Source organism: Plutella xylostella, chromosome 4 (genome assembly GCF_932276165.1).
Source record: "Plutella xylostella chromosome 4, ilPluXylo3.1, whole genome shotgun sequence".
Classification (NCBI taxonomy): Eukaryota; Metazoa; Arthropoda; class Insecta; order Lepidoptera; family Plutellidae; genus Plutella; species Plutella xylostella.
Window position 1 is genome coordinate 9,308,250 of NC_063984.1, and position 19,945 is coordinate 9,328,194.

Consider the following 19,945-nt stretch of genomic DNA (forward strand, 5'->3'; position numbering starts at 1 on the left):
GAACTATTGAACACATCGCGGAGTAGCAATTGCTTGCCAAAAATAAGTCAAAACAAAATCAATGTTCTTCTTCTTAGCGTATCCGTGCCAAATAAATAGGTACTATAGAGTAGGCCTTTGGATGTGTCACCGTGATAAAAGTAGAAGAAGAAATGTCTGAAACCAAACCTACTGTGGCTAAGAAAACTCGTGATCGTAAGGAAAACCAACAATTATTATTAACTAGCTGTTCCCGCGAGCTTCACTCCGCCTTAAAAAGTTTTCCCGTGGGAATTCCGGGATAAAAAGTAGCCTATGTTCTTTCCCAGGGTCTATACCATATGTATACCAAATTTCATTCAAATCCGTTCAGTAGTTTTGGCGTGAAAGTGTAACAGACAGACAGACAGACAGACACAGTTACTTTCGCATTTATAATATTAGTTAGGATTAATAAGTAATTCCTTTTTTGATCTGAAGATGACCGAGATGATTTGAAGATCACCGAGAGGACCTTGGTAGTGTTACTTTCTGGGGTACTTACCTAATAAAAAGTTGTAGAAATACTTAAAGTAGGGTAGGTACTCACCGAACTCGATGTGGCGAAGAAAAACAATAAATCCTGGGATTTCCAACTTGTGCACAAACACTGTAGAAACAGCACAAATTATCACAATAACACACCACAGTTAAAACACTGGCACACTGCTTCCACGTGACACCAGAAGAAAAATAAACATCCAATGAGAAAATGGATTGGCGGGAAAACGCGACGTTCTAAATACGAAAAGTTCGTGGTGGCAACGGAACGCGTCGCATAATGCCGAGTGAGTCTGGCGGACAGAGGGCTCAGACTGCCGGCCGGTGGGTTGTAGTTGGCTGTTGGCACACGTCGCGCAGATTCCTCGCGCACCTCGCACCACGCACTTGTTCCGTCCGACACCCTTCTGCATACCCTTGTTATTGCATGACTGCACTTCCGTCGCGACAGGGTATGATGGAAACTGGGCATTGGGCATCGGAATCATAACTGCCATATGAATTTGATTTTGTACAGATTTGCCAGTAGAGAACACGCATTTGTGATGGTGGTTAATTTAATCAGATTGATGTTATCCTGACTTCTTCTTTATTTGGAGTAAGTAGCGAACTTATGACAGTCACAATAGGTAATACCTATAATCATTTAATAATCAGATGAACATCAATGTTATTTATTCTTTTTTTAACTATGGAATACTTACCAGCAGTTTAACCTGCCGCAATTGCTACCTGATATTTTCCTACCTATATCTACAACTGACAAATTAAGAACAGTGGCAACGCAGTGTTTATTTCTTTCCCAGCACCGATTTAAGCTGATAAAAATATGACTGAAACTAATATTACTGCTTTCACGATACCTACCGCCTAAAACTTTTTTCAGCATCTCCGTTCAACTGAATACATACACCGGAGGTCTCGAAGAATATGTTTTAGCGACAGGATCTCACAATATGGAATGTTGGGTAATATGTCTGTTGACAATAGCGCGAGCACGGGCCACAAAGCCGCACCATGCATTGTGTGAATCGCACAATACCCACGCTCCGCGCGTGTCAAAATACAGATATACTCGTCATAACTACAATATAATGGAAACTGTACGTTTCTGTAAAATCGACCTTTCCCATTGTTGATTACGACCTCGAAATTAAAAGTTTGTGGTGGGTATTACTGGGTATATTGTGTTGGTCTCTCTAGAGTCTAGGACTAGGCCAACATTGATGGTGCATTAATGTTCTATGATTGTTTGGTTTGGTTTCTATGCGATTATTTTAAAGCAAAGAGTTTGAACTCTGGCCACGTTATCATTCTCCATTAACAACCTATTTCCTACCGTATCGTACCTACCGCATAAAATATTATAATATGACCCAAACTTAATCGGTCTAATCAAAATTAAAAGTGTATTTCCTTAGAAGACCAGTTTATTATTTAGTAGGTAAGTAAACGGAAGTGGATTCTAACTTATTGTTACAGATCATATTTAATCGATGTATTAAAATTAAAGGACAAATTCGCTAAAAAGCCAAACCCAAACGGTATTTTATTTTTTTTAATGTTACATACATTGTACCAATGTAAGTAAATAACTGATAATGATAAAAAGTCTTAGCAAAGTCGCACTCTTTATTTTCATGACTTTATAGTTTGGCTGTAGTACAAAAACCAGAGGTCATATTAACTAGCTTTGGCGTACCCGGCGTGACGCCTGGTGTTTGCTGGCCACTAACCCAGCTTAGATATATTATTGTAAAATATCTGCGGAAAAGTGGTCAACTTACGTGAATCGAACTGTATCAGAAATCAGAACAAACCATAGACTTAAACTGTCACTCCTGGGGCTCAGAATAATGTACATATCGTAATCTGTGATTTCCTGTACGGAAAGATCTATAAATATGGCACAAATTTCATTCATTCACTACTACCATAGACAAAAACATCATTCATTCACACTGTTTTCATTCATTCATTCGCCATTTTGTTTTTGGGGAAATGTGTTGTGGTGTTTGAATTTTGTGCAATTTTAAAATCAAATAAAACCCATAAAAGTGTCGTACAACGGAATTTGTAAGTATGAAATACATTTAAAATTGGATATAACGATATACTTTCTGCATAATATCAGCGTAACAAATACTGAAAATTTCGCCGTCAACATGGCGGCGATCAATGAAAAAATGTAAAGATAAAATTTCGATGATAAAAAATCACTTTCATTTTCATTTAGGCATTTGTTTCATATTTTTCCATACTTACAACAAGCCTCCTATTGCAGCTAAAAGTCCGTAATGGACAACACACTGGACGCGCCTCTAGTGGCGCAGTCCATCAACTACCATGGTCAACAGCTTCAAAAAACGTGGGAGGCAGAGAGAGGCGAGGATGACCTGGCCAAGATCGGCGTGGGCGCGCTCGACTTCGCCGCCTACCAGGCGCGGCACAAGCACCTCACGTTCCAGGACCGCGGGAAGAGGCTCAAGCTGCACCAGTTCATCGCCAAGGAGGCTGGAGTACTGTTTGATAGCTCCTTGACTGAAGAAACCCCATCTTCGTCTTCTTTAGGGGCGGATGCGACCACTCCTGAAGACAGTAAGTGCTTTATTCATAACATGACTGGTTTGTTCTTTCACCAGTGTCTAAACTAGTTATGAAGAAGATCTATAACAATGACCTAAAATAGCCATGTAAATAAACCCTATTATCTCCTTTTCAGAGCTGTATGCCCTGATGCCTCCATTCGAGACATTCCTGAATGTTGACAAATCAGCGAGGCTGAGGCATTTCTTTGATGTAAGTGCTATATAAACTTTACTATCTGGTATATTAGTATTGATTCATAATCAAGTGAACTCCTCAAACCTTATTTCTGATTGTACAGAATGTGAAGACTGGCGAGCTAATTATTGGAGCAGTGATCAACAGGACTACTTCTGGGATGATGCTAAAAGTTCTGTGCACTGCGGGACCCACTTCAAGATATGTAGCGGATATCAATGTGAAGGTAATATTGCACCATATTTATAAATCATACAAGCCAAATACAGAATTGGACACAATCCCTTTTAAAACAGTCATTTGGTTGGTATTTCGCAAAGTTCATTATTCCAATTTTTAAATTTTACATTTATAACAAAACCTATGTATGCTAACTTATTTACATTTGCATTTTAAATGACACTAAAAACCTGCAAACCTTATCTGAACATAATATGTTCCCATACACATGAATGATGTTAGGTTCAACCTTGGTCATGATCATAAACATTTTATTATATTTTTACAGGCATTCCTACCAGTAACTAATATCATACAAGCTGTGGATAAGAAAAATGTGTCAAGATACTACCTGATGAATGACACTGTCTGCTGCGAAGTTTTAGAAGTTATCCCCGACACTGACAAAATGGTGGTTGGCATGAAGGGAGTGACCCGGGGCCCGGATGACCCGCCCCCTAAACCTCCCTTGGGCCTCCTGAGCACTGACGACTTCCCGCTCATATACAAGTATGTAAACTAACTAACCACAATCCAATGTTTTACATTTATTCACAGTTTACAGGTTGTGTTGTGTTTACCACCAGAGCTTTCTCCTTCTTTGTGTCTACTGCCCTCTTTGCAGTAATTGGCGGTATTTATTTTTGGTCATGGGGTCAGAATCTTTTTATAATGGTATGTTATTTATACACATTGTTATTTGTATAATGATCAAATTGTTTCCAAAAATAAACACCCCTCTAAACTTCTATTGAAGATAAATGTGTGGTGTTGTCAGCCGGGTTTTTGTGTTGTTTTTCACACGGAAGCACAATTCACAAAAGCGGAGGTGCATTTGCAAGTTGAAGAACTCCAGAAGAATTTGGATAAATGTTTTCACTAGTTTCTGATCACTTTTCAGTACAGAATGATACACAAAATACACGAAATTTGTGAAAATGATTTCATTACATAAAAATTGATGGCAGAATCTTGCGGAAAAATGAAGGACCAGACATTAGTAAAAAGGATAATACAGAAGATATAGATTGTTGAGGAACTTCTTCCAAGTAGCACTGTTGAAATCATTTACACATAATGTTTATAAAACAAGAAGGTCAGTACACAGTGTCAGGGTCTGTTCATTCTTATATCTGTATGAGGTACTTGTGAACCTATTAAAGCTTATATTTAACATTCCAGCATTGTCTCAGACCATAATGATTGGGCTTTTATAATGAGCATTTATTGGATCTTGGAGTTATTTGTATAATGGATATTAGCAGCTGACAAATTATCATCCATTTAGCTGATGTGAGGCTGTGCGACGAACCCTTGTCTGACGAGACGGTCCAGCAATGTTGAAAGCCACAAATGGCTCTCATTCGTGTGAACTGCTCTCCATTATTTTAGGGTGTTCTTTTCTAGGTATATCAACAACCCCCAAGATTTTTGTCACGCACCGTACCTACCGCATAGTTGACTGTAGCTGTGTTATGGTAACTATGTCACTTGTCCAGATGGCAACACACATCTATGATGTTCTGTTAGTGTGTGAACGAAATATAAATCGAAAAGCGACCACCTATTATAATTTTTTGAACAGCTTCAATGGAACAGGTGAGGATAACGAATGTGTGACAATAAGCAGACTTTACAGGATTTTAAAATCAATTAAAATATTTAAAGAATCAAACTAAAATTATTTACATCTTCGAAATCTTCAATACTTTATTGTTGGTTGTATACTAATGCTTGTATGATGTCTGTACAGAAAAACAGTGGACATGAAAGGTGAAAGTTACGAAGCAATTCTGGAGAAGAGCCCGGGCTTCAATAACCCCAACTGCATCCAATATCTGTCAGAACTGCTCGGCATATCAAACATGCACTGCTCCAACTTTTCATCCTTGAGGTAAGATTAACACATTGTGTACCTAAATTCATCTGACTTTATATATTTTTTTATTGTATCTTGTATAATATATTATGTTTTTGTTTCCCAGGGGAGGATTTTCACCAACTGATTATGCAGATGAATTGCGTCAAGCTCAAGCTAGCAAGTGGGCATTCCGTTCAGTGGCAGAAGGCATAGAGCACTTCAAAGCCGGAAGACACTCTGAGGCATTCCAATGTCTAAACAAAGCACTAAGCATCGACCCAAGAAACGTTGAGGGATTGGTCGCAAGAGGCGCACTTTACGCCAACAGTGGAACATTCAAAAAGGCCATAGAAGATTTTGAGACATCACTAAAGTTGAATCCAAACCATGCCAATGCTAGAAAGTATTTAGGAGAGACACTGGTAGCGCTAGGGCGAAGCTACGAAGATGAGAACAAGATAACAGAGGCACAAAAGGCATATGAAGACTGTTTAGCTATTATACCATTCCATGAGGAAGCTCAGAATTCCCTAGACTTTCTAAAAAGCAAGACGTCCACAACCAAGCCGTTGATAGAGCCAGCTGAGTTGCTGTTGCCGGGCTTGACGAGTGCTAAATCATTTGAGATGAAGGAAACTCTGAAGCAGTTGTTGAATCTAACAGAGAAGAAGGATAAAAAGAAGAAGAAGAAGCGTGGTAAGGGTAAGAAGAAGCGGTCGAGCAGCTCATCGTCCTCCAGCAGTGACTCATCCAGCTCCAGCTCCTCGTCCGACTCAAGCTCCTCTTCCTCGGATACCAGCGGTAAGGATTAACGAACCATGACCAGTTTTCACTATACTCTATTTGAATTTTTACGTACCATATATACCATACAGTTTTCTCATTGGGTTTGAGTATGGTATGGAGAGACCATCTAATTGTGCATAATCATAATATTGATTTATGTATACTTTAGCCAACATTTTGTTTTACACCAAACAATCGCACTAAAATTGAAATGAAACAACACTTTGATGATACTTCCTACTGTACGTATCGATAGTGTGTGTCGGTCAGCGCTCAGTAACATTTAGACAGTTTTTTTTTTTTAATGCCATATTTAAAGCAGTACTAATAATTAAACAGTATCTCATGACAGCAAATGGTAGGTAACCACCAAACGCCCCCTTAAAATCTGACAGATCTCTTCCAACCGCAGATTCTGAAGGTCCTAACCGTAAGAAGAAGCGTCGCTCCCGTTCACACAACAAGCGTCAGAGGTCGCTATCTCCGCTGTCTAAGCGGCTGTTGGGGGAACAAGACTCTGCGTCACGGACTCACAACTCTCAGTTCAACCACCCGTACGGGTACCAGCCGCCGCCGCCGCCGGTCGAGGAGAATGCGCCGCCGCCTGTGAGGACGCAGGCTGATATCGATTATGAGCTGAAGGTTTGTTACAAACTCTTTAATAGTTTTGTTAGGCTGTTTAATACCGGAGGTCGTCTTTTAAAAGAAAACTCAATTAAATTGGTTAATTCCTAGCTTTGTGATTGCAAATAAAAATAAGCTCACACTGTGCTATCCCTTTATACAGTGAGATAAAAACAAATTAACAATGTATTAATAGCAATCAATCAATACCGATTTATTAATACCAATCACTCACAAAATTCCATCCTGTGTAATCCAATACAATCATCTCAACTTACACTATGCACCAAACAAAACCGTAACCTCCAATTGTCTTCCCCAGGTCCGTAAATTCCTCGAGATGACAAAAGAAGACTCTGACTACGAGGACAAGGTTCGCAACTTCCTCGAGGAGACGGCCACGTACAAGCGCAACCGCAAGATGCAGGAGCTGGGCCAGCAGCCGCAGCCCGGCGCCGACCATGATAAGAAGAAGAAGAAGAAGAAAGACAAGTTAGTACTGTTCATATTGAGCTTCCAAAGTAGAGTCGCATATATTTATATGGTGGCATGGGCTACAACGCCATAGCTGGAGCGAGGCCAAAAGACCAGTCTAAGATAGGCGGAAGTGGCGGACGTTAGTGGAGATCCTTTGCACCCCTAGGGTGCCATAGAACTGCAACTACAACAACATGGGGTAGAACTGGTGTTGTCTTCAGCAGAGGAGGCTGCAAAGGCATATACAGGAGTATACAGATACTACCAAGTCCAAATACCGAACTAGTTAAAGCTACATATGTAGTCCCAATCTATGTGCAACTGAACTCACGAAATTTCTGTTTTACAGGAAAAAGAAGAAAGAATCCAAGCGTAAACGCAAGGAACAAGAGCGCGAAGATAAGAGAAAGTCCAAGCTTGCGCGAGCCGCAGCCAGCGGCGATTACAACCTAGAGAATATCGGAGACAAAAAACTGAGAGACGCCATAAGGTAGATCTTCACTTCATTTAAATAGGTTTGGCAAATAAGTTTTGAAATAGAAGTCTCTCTTTTATAGGAGGCCCAAAAGCGCTCGTGTGTTCTTATCTGTAAATAATAGAGTAATGGATAAATAATTTACTAATCAATTTAAACTAGATGAGTGTCATGTAAAGTATTGCTTTTGTAAATTTACAGAAAAGAACTGAAAGGGAAATCTAAGAGAGACCTCAGCTCTGAGGGTGATTATGACAGGAAGCACACTGATAAGAGGTACTGTACACTGTATTTGTATCTCACTCAATGTCAATATATTCATCAATACTGGCATCATATTACCTAAATGGTGCCTACATTAATTATATCAAAGTAGTACTGTGTCCTAACTACTAGATTAAAAGCGTTAAAACATATTTTTAGTTACTTTAAAGCTATACTTGAATAAAGTCGTGTTTGTAATACATTGTGTTGCAAAAGGATATTGTAATCCCAAAGGAAGTCACGCCAAATAACACTTTCCAAACGCAGAGTTGGCTCAACTCAACCTACAGCATAACTTCTTCTATGTATGGCGATCTTTCGGCATTACAACATCCTTCACCAACCCCCAAAAACCACCTCCTAAAACCCCTCCCAATCCAGGATAATGGACGAGATGCACGGCCTCGAGGAGCTGGAGTCGAAGCTGAGCGCGTACCACGTGATGGTCGAGAAGGAGGTGATGAACAAGAGAGACGCGCGCTCCGCCAGCCCGCCCGACCAGGTGCCGCCGCCGCCGCTCGAGAAGCCCAAGTGGAAGATGTCCATGAGCGCCGTTAAAGACAAGTAAGTGTAGAATATGCAGGGTATTGCACTAGTGGTTTACTAAGCTGCAAGCAGGTCAGGGGAAACCCAAGTAGATGATGTCCAGGAGCGCCGTTAAAGACAAGTAAGTGTAGAATATGCAGGGTATTGCACTAGTGGTTTACTAAGCTGCAAGCGGGTCAGGGGAAACCCAAGTAGATGATGTCCAGGAGCGCCGTTAAAGACAAGTAAGTGTAGGTAGAATGTTCAGGGTGTAGCACAAGTGGCTTACTAAAATGCAAGTGGGTCAGGTACCACGTGATGGTGGAGAAGGAGGTGATGAACAAGCGGGACGCGCGCTCCGCCAGCCCGCCCGACCAGGTGCCGCCGCCGCCGCTCGAGAAGCCCAAGTGGAAGATGTCCATGAGCGCCGTCAAAGACAAGTAAGTTAGGTAGACGAATTCTCGAATGGAGATCACGAACGCAGCGTGGGACGTCCTCCTGCCCGCTGGACTGACGACCTTAGGCTGGTAGTCGGTAGTGGTTGGATGAGGATGACCGAGTGTTGTGGCGCTCCTTGGGAGAGGCCTATGTCCAGCAGTGGATGATTATTGGCTGTTGAAGATGATTATGATGATGAAGTATATTTAGATTGTACAGGGGGTTGCACAAGTGGTTTATTAAGCTGAAAGCGGGTCAGGTCGGCGTCTTTTGTACTTCGTAGTTAGGTAGAAAAAAACGAAGTCTCGCCCTTTCCGCTTGCTATACCACTTTTGCAATATAGGGTAGGGCCTCAGCCACTAAGCATCCACTAATCACCTCTGCCTATTATCGCCAAAAAATAATGCATTAGTTGTTGCTGACGGATCATAATAAAGTTTATTGCCTATTTCTCTATCTGTAACCATAAATGAATATTTCTAATAAACGATGTTTTGTTCCAGGGTAAAAAAGAAGGACACACCGGGATCGAAAGGGTACAAAGAACGTTATGCATTTGAAGACAGCTCAGACGATTCACAGGACCCACCTAAGGTAGTGAAATTTGACTATTTTTGAGGATAGTCATTAGAAAATCAAAACTATAACACAACACTCCTTTAGCTTCCCTTTGCGCTTGTCCGCGCCTATGGTGTAGTAATACTTTAGCTCGAGCGAATAAAGAACACCCCTACATAAACTTCTCTGCACTTATAGCAGCCAAATGGGCCAACACGTTTTTATTTATTTATACTTGTATTACAAAATCCACAAAACCTATAATGTACAATCAGATACAGGCTGTAAGCATTTACAACTAGTCAACCTGGGGGATAGTTAAAAAGCGAGAAAGTAAGAGTGCAGAAAAAAAACAATCTTTTAAGGCTTATTGGATATCCTAACTGTGCTAATCTTGTGGTCCACAGCCATCTCCAGGCAGTGGCGACAAGAACGTGTCGGTGCGGCGCGCGATGGCGCTGAAGGAGCCGCCGCGCCGCGAGCCCGACCCGCCCGGCACCGAGCCCAGCCATCCACCGGTAACGTGTGCTTATTTACAACTCTGCTAACTGAAAAAAAAACCGTCCTCGAGAAAAGCTAAGATGAGAGCGAAAGATAGCGTCAAATAAAGATCTAAGAGAAAAATTATTGGCATTCAGTGCGGACTGCGAAATACTATTGTAGCGCTTATGTTGCAAAAAACGATTTTGCTTTTGCTTAGACTGGTAGTCGGTAATGGCTGGATGAGAAAGGCTGAAGATAAAGTTAGTGTTGTGGAGCTCCTTCGGAGAGGCCTAGGTCCACTATATATTTGGGATTCCTGCACCTGGCGCATCAGCCCCCATATATTCGCTCTGTACCTCAGACATTTGTGAGTGTTAGAAATTATTAAAGCTAACTAACATAACACCAACAGGTCCGCAAAGGCAACATAGTGCTCGACAAGTTCGGTTCGTTCCGCCTGGCGCAGGAAGGCGAGACGCCCATGTCGGTAGGCGAAGGCCGCCCGGAGCAGTTCGTGACGCGCATCAAGCCGCCGTCGCCCTCCGCGCGCCGCCCGCGCTCCCCGCCCTCGCCTAGGCGACACTCGTCGCCGTCGTCTGATGACGACAGAAGATCACATAAAAGGTCTAGGAGCATGTATGTAGCTTGGGCAGCATGGCTTCTTCTGTAGTTTTGTCTGAATACTTAATCATTGGAGGTGTGTAAAGTTAATAGTTTTACAGTGCTGCGACTTTTACTGTTGTCGAGGAAAATTACTGTTGATGTGATACGAGGGCTACACCGAAAAGATCGGGAATAGAATACTTAGGAATAAATTAGAGTGAAACCTTTTTGGTGTATCAAATGTAGTGTTTTTTCAAACATAATTCCATTTTCGAATTTTAAAAAAAGTAAAAAATAAAAGAGTATTGACCATTTGAATTTGACAAGTCGGTGTAAAAAATGGAGCTTACGCGGGAACATTTCCGTGCAATAATTTTTCACAACTTTCGTCGAGGTTTATCTCAAGAACAATGTCTCGCCGAGCTTGTTTCTATTTATAAACTTGAAGCACCAAGTAAAACGACTATATATCGTTGGTATTCTGAGTTTCGCCGTGGACGTTCCTCTCTTACCACAGTCCCTTCTACTGGTCGGCCAAAAACAGCGGTAACACAAGATAACATCGATGCTGTACGCCAGTTAATAAAAGAAGATAGACATGTGACATACGAGCAGATTCGGGCTTTTCTCAGCATTGGTATGACAGCCATTCAAACCATTTTACATGAAGAACTGGGTGTCAAGAAGTTAGTTTCGCGCTGGGTGCCCCACCGTTTGACCGAGGAACAAAAGTCGGCTCGTGTTAATTGGTGTCGATCTGCTCTGCAACGGTTCAATGGAGGCAGTTCAAATGCTGTCTACAATATCGTCTCTGGTGATGAATCGTGGATTTATTCATATGAGCCCGAAAGAAAACATCAATCGGCAGTTTGGGTCTTCGAAGGTGAGGTCAAGCCAACAAAAGTTATTCGCTCACGCAGCGTGTCGAAAAAAATGGTCGCTTCGTTTGTATCGAAAACTGGCCATGTGGCTACGATTCCATTACAAGAACAAAGGACGGTTACTGCTGATTGGTACACAACAGTTTGTTTGCCGGAAGTCGTAAGAGAACTTCGTAAAACTAACCCGAATCGTCGTATAATCCTTCACCACGATAATGCAAGCTCTCATACCGCTCGCAAAACAAGAACGTTTTTAAATATGGAAAACGTGGAGTTGATGGACCATCCTCCGTATAGCCCTGATCTGAGCCCCAATGATTATTTTACATTCCCAAGAATTAAAGATATGCTACGTGGTCAACGGTTTAGCGGCCCAGAAGAGGCGGTCGAAGCTTACAAATCAGCTGTTTTGACAGTATCCACTTCAGACTGGAATTACTGTTTCAATGATTGGTTTAATCCAGTGTTTTTCAACCTGTGGGTCGCGACCCCCTGGGGGGTCGCGAAGCCTCTGTAGGGGGGTCGCCAGAAATCGAAAAAACTGGGTACTTAGGTAAAAAAATATTAATCATGGATACCATAAATAATAATACTGTAACATTCACATATACACCCTGTAGGGTTATTTATAATTAGACCTGATGCTTTCAGGAGGTGATAGAGGAAGGCATTTCCAGTCGATTAATTAATTACATACCATTAATTAATTATCTGAAGCTAAACCATTTATATGATATTTTTTTTTAAGTTTTCTCCAAAACTTTAAGCTTAATACCGAAAAATTTAAAAACTACCCATTTTTCAATTACTTTTTGGTTGTTTTGCATAGGTAACACCTTAATAAACTAATTAAAATAATAAAATACATGTGCATTATTCGACTTAAATTTTATTTGACACAATACCTCAAATTAGTTTTTTCCGCCTTCTCTGGTTGTTTTGGCCATGTCTTGGTGATACCTAAATTGATTTGATATTGAAATATCTTTTTTGAAAGCTTATATAAGTAAGTTGACAATGTTTTTGTACAGAATGACATTCTTTTTAGGGTTCCGTAGCCAAAATGGCAAAAACGGAACCCTTATAGTTTCGTCATGTCCGTCTGTCCGTCTGTCACAGCCGATTTACTCGGAAACTATAAGTACTACAGTGATGAAATTTGATGGGAATATGTGTTGTATGAACCGCTACAAAAATATGACACTAAATAGTAAAAAAAAGAATTGGGTGTGGGGCCCCCCATACATGTAACTGAGGGATGAATTTTTTTTTTTCGATGTACATACCCGTGTGGGGTATCAATGGAAAGGTCTTTTAAAATGATATAAAGTTTTCTAAAAAACATTTTTCTTAAAGTGAACGGTTTTTGAGATATCAGCTCTCAAAGTCGTAAAAAGTATGTCCCCCCCCCTCTATTTTTATAACTACGGGGTATAAAATTCTAAAAAAAATAGAGGTGATGCATGCTAATTAACTCTTTCAACGATTTTTGGTTTGATCAAACTATCTCTTATAGTTTTTGAGATAGGTTGATTTAACTGTAATTTTGCTGCTACGGAACCCTTTGTGCGCGAGCCCGACTCGCACTTGGCCGGTTTTTTAATTTAACTTATTTGTTTTTACGATTTGAATATTTAAATATTTTTTTTAACTATTTTGAGGTAAGTATTGTGTCTAATTTAAGTCGAATAATGCACTTTTAATTAGTTAATTAAGGTTTTACTTATACTTATGTAAAACAAAAAAGTAATTGAAATATAGCTAGTTTTTTTAAGCGACTTAAATAAAAATATTAAATATCATAGAAATTGTTAAGTTTCGGATAATGCAATATAGGGTTCAATCGACTGGAAATGCCTTCCTCTATCGCCTCCTGAAAAGATCAGGTATACTTACCAATAACCCTGTATATTACTTACATGATAAAAAAACCGAAGGGTCAAGGGGGTCGCGAAAATTTTTTTCCTCCCAGGGGGGTCGCATCATGAAAAAGGTTGAAAAACACTGGTTTAATCGAATGAAAAAGTGCATTGAATGTCACGGAGACTACTTTGAAAAACAATAAAAGTAAATAATATTATGATATCTTTGTACTTTTTTCTATTCCCGATCATTTCGGTATCGCCCTCGTACAACACATTGTTATAAAACAGCTACTCGCTATTTGCAATGTTGTGTGGATAAATAAGGTGGTGGTGCATGTTATTTATGCTATGGTTTACGGGTGTAAGTTAATATTATTTATGACCCATTTTATAATACAAATGGGTTTATGGCTTTAAATTATGAATAACCTGAATTCCGCATTAATAAAACAGTCTCCGGTTAGTGGAGTTAATATCCGATCCATATCGTTTTCCTCATGAAAAATACCAAACATATGGCATGATGCTTATTTTCGTACGAGCAAGCTTACTCTTATCATCAAAACCCGACTTAACCATCAACACCCACCCCCCAGGTCGCGCCCGCACAAGTACCGCTCCCGCTCGGGCTCGCGCTCGCGCTCCGCCTCCTCGGGCAGCGGCTCGGGCTCGGACTATGATCTCACTCTTATCATGAACACCTTGTTTAACCCTCAACATCCCCTCAGATCGCGCCCGCGCAAGTACCGCTCGCGCTCGGGCTCGCGCTCTCGCTCGGCCTCCTCGGGCAGCGGCTCGGGCTCGCGGCGCCGGCGCTCCGGCTCCCGGCGCTCGCGGTCAAGGTCGGAGGGCAGCCGCAGCTACTACTCGCGCAGCCGCAGTCGCAGCCGGTCCCGGTCTGGTGACAGGTTAGTAGATGTTTTTGAAGAAATTGTAATTAATTGTTGCGAGAGTCTCCTGTCTGACGGTTACATTGACAGCATCGGCTCAGGGAAAACATTTACGGCTATGTATGTCCCCGAAAAGATGGCAATATTTTCGTGGTCCCCCCTATGTTACCCATCATCAGGTGTGTACCGGGATCAGATGAAATGATTCTGTGTACCTTCCGTTGGCACCAGTTACGCAAATTGTACAGAAACCATATTTCAAAATTACTAATTCATGCAGAAGTGTCTTCTTCTATCGTGTAAATGCACTATGCTAACTTCCTCCAGTTTATGCTTAGTACTTTCGGTTGGTATCGTATCACTATCAACCTTAATTCCCCCCAGGTTCCGGCGCTTCAACCGGCGCGGCAACTGGCGCGGGCGCGGCGGCTACGAGCGCGGCACGTACTACCGGCCGCGCTTCCACACGTACAACAACGGGCCGCGCGGGCGCGGGCGCGGCGGCGACATGCGGCGCGACGACGGCCGCCGCTTCCCGGGCGAGTGGCGCGAGCACCGCGGCCGCGGGAACCGCCCCTTCCGCCCGAGGCGCGGCGGGCCCAGAGGCAGGCCGTTCAGGTAAGGAGCATTGGCTACTGATAGACGCTGATTTCAAGCCGTGCTATATAAGTAAACGCGGCGTTAAACTTGTATCTTGAACTCTGCTATGTTAAAGCTTTATTTGGTGTGTAAATAAAGCTTTTATTGCCAACATTATTTAAAAAAGAACGATCACTTAGTTGGTAAAATCGATAAACCATTATGAAAATGGTATAAGCGTAGAGAATAAAAACATTTCACTCTGAGCTGTCTTGGTAAAAACAACAAGTCGAAGTGATTAGCATTAGATTAAAAACATAATAATAACTGTTTGTCTCCACACAGGGGTGGTTTCCGTGACTTCAGGGACCGTCGCGGCGGCGGCGGCAACCGCTACTCGCGCTCGCGCAGCCCCGACCGCACGCGCCGCTCGCGCTCCTACAGCCCCAACGAGAGGAGGGAGAAGGACAGAGACAGGTAATTTGATGATTACATTGTGAATGGAGAGAAAATCTGCTCGTGATGTGTATATGGAAGAATCATAAGTGGAATCGGGGCTCGTCGCAATATGAATAAACCGCCCGCCCGTCCCACCATCCCGACCTCCAAGAGCTTTTTAGGCTTTTGCGTATTTCTAACAATATGATGATTATGACTTTTATGACCTATGAACAGTTGTCTCTACTTTGTAAGTATGATAATAATTTAAGTTATTACTACACAAAAATACATTTCCATATTGGATTTACATTGAAATTAACTGTACTTTGTTCGTATTGCAGCTACTCCCGATACTCGGAGCGCGACAGCCATCGCAGTGAAGGTGAATATGAAGAGGAAAGATTTGTGGACAGAAAAGAGTATGACGGTAAATGGGCTGATGGAAACGAGCCTGAGAGACCCCCGGCCGAGGAGAAACCCGCCGCCGAAGAACCTGCCCCGAAAGAGTGAACGGATGAATGAATCGGTCTTTTTGCAATTCACGTTTGGTTTTGTGTTAGAAGCTAAGATAAGGGTGCACTAGTGACTTCTTGTCGTAAAACATTTATGTTTTAAGTAACTATGTTTATCGTAATTCTTTATTAGTCATGTAAATATATGTTTTCATTTAGCATTGGTTTCTGAATATCCATCACATGCAAGATAAGATAAATTTTAATGGATTGTAAACTGCATTGTTGACAACTCACATAATTAGTTCCTTGTTATGTACAAATATCATTCCATCAATTTGGTTGGAAGTTATAATAAATTGATACTTATACACAAGTCATTAAACAATAATATGTATGAATAAATATATACTACTAAACTTTTTAAATTTTTCAATTATTTTCATCATGATCAAAATTATATTTTACAGGATAGAACTTACAGATACAGAACCTTTTGTCGGCTGGGTTACATACACCTTAGGGCTTGTACACAAAACTGCGTTGCGACGTCGCATCGCAAAAATCTGCGACTGTTTTGACAGATTTTCAGGTCAAATGCTTCATTACTGTCGCAGGTTTTTGCGATGCGACGTCGCAACGCCGTTTTGTGTACAAGCCCTTACAACCGTATATCTGAGAAAGTACAGTCAAACTATAAAGTCCTGAAATCAAAGAGTGGGATTGTGCTAAGGGGCCGTCCATTAATTAATCACGTGAGGCTCAAAGGGGGGGGGGAGGGGGTACTGAAAACCTCACGAAACATCACGAGGGGGGAGGGGGGGTTCTCGTTAGACATCACGTGTATTATTTTTTTTGTCAAAAATTAGGTATTTCTGAACCGATATTTTGGACGGCGCAAAAATTTTAACGATTTGTCGTATGACCTATATTTTTTCTAGTAAAAAATTGCCATTACATAGACTTCCAAAAAAAATACACGTGATCCAGGGGGGGAGGGGGGGTTGGTCCCAAACCTCACCAAATATCACCAGGGGGGAGGGGGGGGTCAAAAAATGAGAAAAACGACCTCACGTGATTAATGGACGGCCCCTAAGACTTTTTATGATCATCAGATATTTACTTACTTTTACATACATTTTAAAAATAAAATACCGATTGAGTATGGTTTTTTAATGGATTTGTCTTTTAACAAATATAACAGATCGATTAAATACGATCTTAAACAGCTAGGATCCACTTTCGTTTTCACGACTTTATACTTTTTCTGTAACTCAAATCGCAAATCAAGTACAGTGAAACTATAAAGTCCTGAAATTAAATGAGGGCACTGCTATCTTTCATGTAGCAACCCTATATAGCGAAACATAACTGACTTTGATACTTGAAATTTTGCCTGTTAACTTCCTACCTATTTATGTATTTTAAAAACAACTTAAAAAAGCTCTTATACAAGCTAGAAGGTGTTAATATGAAGGCTATAATAGTGAAACAAATAAATGTTTATTTAGATAACGTTATTACAACTGTATAAAAAAACTGGATCTGTTGACGAAGGGCACAGATAGTAAAGACATCAATTTCTCTTTTTAGACGGCCAGTTCTGTTTCTTCCAGGAGTTAGAAATATTCCATATTTTGCCCTCTTTGGCACGCTGGTCCGATATAACTATAAAATAAAATAAAAAAATCTTTTTGAGTTACACAATGCCCCCCAAATTCACACAATGTGAATTTAGTAAGTAAACAACAAATATATCTTCAAGTATCAAAATGTTAAGGTTTGACTCAACTGAAACCAGATGAAACCTACAATCAATGGTATGTAAACAATGTTCGACTTGGGCTCTAAACCTAGGTTTATCGATAAATGAAGCGTTGGTACTAATAAAAAATGAGTTATTACAATTTGTACAATGCTACATACCAGTCATACACGCTGTACGAGCGTAAACATCCTCCAAATTCGACAAAATGTGTCCAGCTTGATGTTCCGCTAAACATTGTATAAAAACTCGATAAATAACTTCACTAGCTTGACTACGAATATTTTTCTTCATCTTCCTAATTGCAACCAAGCGTAAATTGTTACTTTTATCTAGATTATCCTTATAATTAATAAGAAAATTTAAAAAAACAGCCAACCGCCTATTGACATAAACAATTGTTATGACTTTTATGTTTCTTTTCTAATGGTGCCAGGCTCCTGAAAATTTTAGTTCCTCAAACATTAATTTCAGGACTTTATAGTTTCACTGTAAAGTGATAAATTCTACGCAGTAGGTATGCTTAGTAAGAAATGAAAAGCAAGTATTTTTTAAATAATTTATTTGTTCAGCATTCCATAAATTAAAAAGCCGTGATGCATATAATTTTTACTATTTTAGTGAATCTGAAAGGTATTCTTTCTGGGTCTTTGGTTTAGAGAAATTTGTAAACTATCAGCAGAATCTCACTATTATGTGATAAATAATTAAAGGTAGATCAAGAATTATTTCAATTCACTGAACATAATTGACTAAACAGCAAAAACATTTATGCTTAGCTTCAATTCAATAAGTTATTTATTAAGCTTGCTTCTTCCTTTTCTTGTTCTTGTTTTTAGTTGTAGTCTTATCAACATTCCAGTACCAGAACAGTTGCAAGACAATAGCACCATTGGCAGCCGTTGAGACAAGGTAAGTCACTATCAGAATCAGGTCACCAGTCTCCTGTATAGATGTGAATATTCTGGCAATACTTCCTCCAAACAGCAGCAAGCATGTTATGGCTGAGAGTTGTCCTGTGCTTCCGTTTCTGTAGTTTGTTATAAATTGGATGGACTGGAAAGCAATAAAGATAATTTTAAATTAGGATCAAAATGGTTTGCTTAACATGAAAGGCAATGACCCCTTCTTCTGAAAATTGTAAATTGAGCTAAAAGGATCAGTTCAACAGGAAATTAATAATTTAAACTAACCTTAGCTATAAACACAATTGGTACAGTCATTGCTTGCATGCTCCACAATACATGGACCGGAGTGTAGCCACTCAGCAGTGCTGATATAGCACCCACATATGTTGCTAGGAACATGAAGGCTTTAGTGGACGCTCCACCATAATGTATAACTAAAGCAGCTATGATGGACGTTTGGATTGCCAGGAAAACACCTTCTCCCCAAGCACTGTAAAATTTATAAAATCAATTTTTATATATCTATTTATAAAATTAGGTTGATGGGTCATATTTATAGTTATAATAAAATTTAAAATGTTGATGTACTTTACCTAAATGGAAATCCCATAACATAACTGTACGCAAAATTGGCAGTAATGGCAAACAGTTCTAAAATGATACCAAATATATTGATTCCTTCACCACTCTTGCTGCCCAAAATTTTTAGTATTTGAGGAACTTTGACTAGGATGGAGCCAGCGATGATTCCGAGGCCTAGCCCTTTGCTGAGGGTTGCCTTGAAACATAGTGCTGAAATAGTAATAAGTACAAATTAAACTTATGGTACATTAGATTTTTAAAAAATGGCTTATCAGTAACAATATGTTCGTACAAAATTAATGTTTGTTAGCATTGAAGTCGCGGTGTTACAAAATTTATAAACCAAAATAAGTAATATGTAATAGTGGATGAGTTACTTACGGTCAGCAAAGTTTTGTTTATTAAAATATTCATCATAGCACTGTTCAGTTATCACTGATAACAGAATCCCTTTTATTAAGTCTGCCATTTTCTAAAAAAGACTTACGTAGTACATGTAAACTTGCATTAATGGGATACCTTTAATAAATTAAAACTTTTCTTACTTATTACAAATGCAAAAAAATATTGAATAAATTCACGAAAGAAAGTGTCGATCAGCGGCGCGGGTCGCGTCGCGTCAGCAAAGTCACAGATTATTAATTTATGACATTGACATTTGACGTGCGCAACGTAGTGTTGCCATCCTATACATGTAAATTCCACCTTATGGTCGTTTGGCCACCGCACGCCGTCAACGTCACGTCGATCGAGAACGAGATGAGTGGTACATACATTTTACATAGCCGCACATCCGTCACGTCGCCGTCAAGTCAAACTAAACTCGGCCTGAAATAATCTCGTTCTCGTGACGCTGACGTCGTGCAATGGACCAACGATTATCAATAAGAAAAGTCCGTGTACTTATAAGCTATATTTTTCACATAGATACTCACACAATCATTCAACCTCAGACCGTCCTCTACT

At 40.3% G+C, this 19,945-nt stretch overlaps 2 protein-coding genes across 6 annotated transcripts; one reads left to right on the plus strand and one right to left on the minus strand.

Moving 5' to 3' along the window:
- The first annotated feature begins 2,479 nt into the window (after nt 1-2,479).
- LOC105397935 (tetratricopeptide repeat protein 14 homolog) lies at nt 2,480-16,146 on the plus strand. Of its 5 annotated transcripts, XM_048628988.1 has the most exons (20): nt 2,522-2,595; nt 2,804-3,117; nt 3,242-3,318; nt 3,407-3,529; nt 3,812-4,032; nt 5,276-5,416; nt 5,508-6,184; nt 6,582-6,811; nt 7,116-7,285; nt 7,620-7,760; nt 7,947-8,021; nt 8,391-8,441; nt 8,843-8,974; nt 9,476-9,566; nt 9,938-10,048; nt 10,426-10,637; nt 14,091-14,270; nt 14,637-14,870; nt 15,177-15,308; nt 15,614-16,146. In XM_048628988.1, the coding sequence occupies exons 2-20, from the start codon at nt 2,817-2,819 to the stop codon at nt 15,780-15,782; spliced, it is 3,468 nt and encodes a 1,155-aa protein (XP_048484945.1). In that variant the 5' UTR covers nt 2,522-2,595; nt 2,804-2,816; the 3' UTR covers nt 15,783-16,146. The 5 variants fall into 5 exon arrangements, with proteins under 5 accessions (XP_048484940.1, XP_048484945.1, XP_048484958.1 ...); XM_048628983.1 differs by lacking the exon at nt 8,843-8,974 and having other exon boundaries at nt 2,480-2,595; nt 8,391-8,573; XM_048629001.1 differs by lacking the exon at nt 7,947-8,021.
- A 1,888-nt stretch (nt 16,147-18,034) lies between these two features.
- On the minus strand, nt 18,035-19,611 carry LOC105397898 (mannose-P-dolichol utilization defect 1 protein homolog). The gene is made up of 4 exons (XM_011569910.3): nt 19,361-19,611; nt 18,991-19,189; nt 18,683-18,887; nt 18,035-18,545 (listed from the first exon to the last, which is right to left on the minus strand). The coding sequence occupies exons 1-4, from the start codon at nt 19,446-19,448 to the stop codon at nt 18,291-18,293; spliced, it is 747 nt and encodes a 248-aa protein (XP_011568212.1). The 5' UTR covers nt 19,449-19,611; the 3' UTR covers nt 18,035-18,290.
- Nucleotides 19,612-19,945: the final 334 nt, after the last annotated feature.